This window comes from Monoraphidium neglectum, assembly GCF_000611645.1.
Source record: "Monoraphidium neglectum strain SAG 48.87 unplaced genomic scaffold scaffold02601, whole genome shotgun sequence".
Taxonomy (NCBI): domain Eukaryota; kingdom Viridiplantae; phylum Chlorophyta; class Chlorophyceae; order Sphaeropleales; family Selenastraceae; genus Monoraphidium; species Monoraphidium neglectum.
The window spans coordinates 2,197-5,715 of record NW_014011027.1 but is presented as its reverse complement, the minus strand read 5'-3'; the positions used below and the strand labels follow the sequence as shown (position 1 = coordinate 5,715).

At 64.0% G+C, this 3,519-nt stretch overlaps 1 protein-coding gene across 1 annotated transcript; it reads right to left on the bottom strand.

Annotated features, from left to right (window-relative positions):
* Nucleotides 1–1,600: 1,600 nt before the first annotated feature.
* Nucleotides 1,601–3,362, bottom strand: MNEG_11123 (hypothetical protein; the record flags this gene model as incomplete). The annotated part of the gene is made up of 5 exons (XM_014040405.1): nucleotides 1,601–1,688; nucleotides 1,959–2,067; nucleotides 2,349–2,491; nucleotides 2,771–2,886; nucleotides 3,300–3,362. 5 exons carry the CDS (start codon nucleotides 3,360–3,362, stop codon nucleotides 1,601–1,603), a joined length of 519 nt encoding a protein of 172 aa, XP_013895859.1.
* Between the last annotated feature and the right edge of the window lie 157 nt (nucleotides 3,363–3,519).

Below are 3,519 nucleotides of genomic sequence, written 5' to 3'. Positions count from 1 at the left end.
CCCGCCGTTGCGCGTTTCGCCCTGCATCTTTGACGGCACGCCATTCACGGGGAAGCGCCCGCACCAGGGCAGCCCGCCCCCGCTGCCGCCGAGATGCTGCTGACAGGGCCTGGCCTTACCTGGCCCGGCCCACGCTCAAGTTGGCGGTTGCGTTGGCGCATTTTCGGCCATTTTCAAGCAGTAAGCCGCGCTTCTGGCAGGTGCAGGAGCGCGAGCCGTTCTTTTAGTAGCAGCAGGTCAGGCATCTCTGGTCGAATAGTGCACTGTAACATGTACATGTTTCAATGGAGCGATGCAGCAGTGTTGCGGCTGTAAGGGCGCCGCTGATGCCGCGTCTCCCTGGTGCAGAAGCGTGGGAGGCAGGTAGGGGCCGGCCACCCAGAGGATGACGTCACACTCTGGAAAGAAAAGGTCGTAGGGCGGTCGTCGCGCCGCAGCAGCCGTCATCTCATGGTCCTGTGAACGGTGGGCGTCCGAGCGGCGCCGCGGTTTCACTCAAAGGAGGCCCATTTTTGGCCCGCCCAGGGGCGTCCTGTTTGCGCACACAGCCGCGGCTCAGCGTGCGCAGCGGCCCGCTGCCACGCGGTCGGGATCCGAAGCTGTGGGTGCAGACGCCTGCCTATGCTGCCTGCGAGCTGCGCGTGCTTGACTATGAGACCCCTTTGCCCCCCCTCCAGAAGAGACTCATGCAACACGCCCCCCCCCACATACACACCCACACACCCACACACGTGCGTGCGCGCAAACAGGCTTCCTTCACCAAGTCTGCTCAAGACTGGCCGGGTGCACGCGCCCTGCAATCACACTTCCCAAAATGGCTCAAGCCATTACATGAGCCATTACATGACATTACATGAGTCATAACATGAGCTATGACATGACATCATATGAGTATTGAAGGGGCTTGCGGCGCATGTTGCCGCCCTTCTCTGCTGCTGCGCTTCTGAAGGGCCAGTCACAAGCTCGCACGGCAGGTCATCGGCACGCAGGCGTGTTGCCGGGCCCCAGGCGTGGTGGGGCATGCCCGTGAGGTTGTGTTGATGCTGCACAACTTTTGAGGGCGCTGCTCAGTGCGAGTGGGCCCGGAAATTTGAAACAGCCACACACCTGGGTGAGCCCGCGTCAGTATGGGGGGGCTCGGCGGCGTGCAGCGGCACTTGTTATCAGGAATTGGCGGAAGAGGCTGCAGGGATAGACTGGAACGCCGCCGCCCAACATGACAAACATCACACGTGCAGGAGCAGGCAGCGAGTACCCCGGCGGATGCCGCAATGGCGAATAACCTACATGCTGGATGGATGCAGCGGCTGAGAGAATTAACCCTCCTTGCTTGACCAGGGGGAGAGGGGCGTCCCAATGCAGACATGGGGGAGGCAACGATTCACGCACCCACCTCACAACCATGACCGCAGCGCAGCGCTGCAGCTGCCAGGGGGCGATCTGCCCAGCCAACAGCCGGCCTGGGATATGTGCACCTCCCCCCAAAAGAAGTCAATTGTACAGCTAGGAAAGAAGTTTGATCGAGCACGACGGTCCGCGCTGGCGGGCTGCATTCCTGTGCAGTTTTTGCTGCTACAACCCCGTCCAGAGGCAAACAAAGTTAGCCCCCGAAAAGGCGCCGGCCGCGCCGCCGCCGGCGCTGGCTGCTGCGGCGGCCCTTTTTCAAAACGGGGATGTGCTTCGGCGCCCTGCAATGGCGGGGAGTTGAGGGGGGGGGGCAGAGGCGTCGGCGGCCGCGTCAGCGCCGGGGCAAGCGTTGCGCATGGCGGAAGCGTGAAGAGCAAGGCTGCGCGTCGCTCCTGACCCGCGGGTCAGCTGGTTCGCTCTTGTCCCCTTCCCTTGCAAGATAAAACGTAGCAAGTCGGCGCCCAGCCGCACCACCACCATTCCGCCCCGGCGCGCGAACGCGGCCCCAATTTCCGGATTTCGGGCCTTCGCACGAATGCAGCGCGGCTCACCACTCGTTCGTCCACTTGAGAGCAGCATCCATGGACCGCCAGACGGCGTAGCCCGCGGTCATGTTGAGCGGCACCGCCAGCATCGGCGCCTTCGGCTTGTTCCACCAGCCTGCGCCGCGCCGCGCGCCGCGGGCCGCGGTGGTGGGAGGCAAGTGAAGGGTTGCGTGTCAGCCGGGCGGTGCCCGGTGCTCGGGCCGACTCGACCGGCGGGGAGGAGCCCCCAGACGGCGGCGGGGCATCGCGTCTCGCAGGCAGGGGCTTTGCGCCCACGCGATGCCATGTCCCGAGCAGGAGATCCCGTCCCCCCGACAACCCCTCAGCGATCCACCCCTGAAGCGGCTCGATCAGCCGCATGTGTCGTCATCGCCGTCGACGCATGACACGTCTCACCGTCAACCAGGTCGTCCCATTTCGAGTTTATGACCAGCCTCATCGGGTTGTCCATCAGCCCGCTGTCCTTTATCAGCGCCGCCCCCGCATCCCCGTACTCCGCCCTCAGCATGCCGTCGCACGCCGCCTCGAGCCGCAGCTGCCTGCGGACAGGTTGTCATGAGGCGGCCGCAGGCGGGAGGGGAGGGGTCACGACAAGCGCTGAAATGCATAGGAGGGCGGCGCCTGCCAGGGCTTGTCCCGCCAATGCTGCACCCACCACAGGCTGTAATGCGGTACGAAAAATGTGATCAAGGTGCCGGACAGCCCACACGCGTCAAAGCTTTGAGTATGACCCCAGCGCCACCAGCGGCCGACATAAGCTCAAGCTCTGGGTGAGATCAGATATTCAGATTGCGTGAGCTATCAGATCGTGAGATCACCTGTCTGTTGGGATCCCGTGGGTCCTGAGGGTCCAATAGGCGGCCCAGGCCAGCAGCGGGCACGCCTGGCTCGGGGGCGCCGTGTCGATGAGCTGGGTCACGTTGAAGGGGGTCACCTATGGCGGGGCAAGGGGGCAAGGGGGAAGGGCAGGAAGGGTGATGTGAGCGTGTTATTGAGGGACGGCCCGCGCCCGCTTGGGGGGGGGGGGCGCTTGGCAGGTGTGTGGGTGTTGGCGGCTGGAAGACACTGGATGAAAAGCACCAACCGTCAAGCTTTGATGGTTCCGTGTTGCAGCAAAACGCAAGTGCTGAGACCCGCGCAGCCGTGCGCCCTACTTCCCCCATCAATCCAAGCGGCGTCCCAAGACACCTATCATCCGCATCAGCATGCTGTAGCTTCGCGCTCCTCAAGCCACACTGCCGTTGGGCGACCCTGCGCCCCCCCTCCTCAGCAGCTCTTGCTGCATCCAATCGGCTTGGCATGCAGGGCCCGCGAGGGATGTGCACTGCCTGCCGCGCCCATGCTCACGTGCAACGTGTACTGCAGCTTGTCGGAAGGGCCCAGGCCCATGTAATACGTCGTCCATGACATGGGCATGGGCGGCGTGATCACCTCGTCCTGCGGTCAAACGCGGTCAAATGCGGTCAAACATGGTCCAACTTGGTGGGTCAGGGGGCCGGGACGCACGGTCGACGTGCAATCAGACGTGCGTCGCAATGGCGTATGAGAGGGCGGGCGGGCGGGGCGG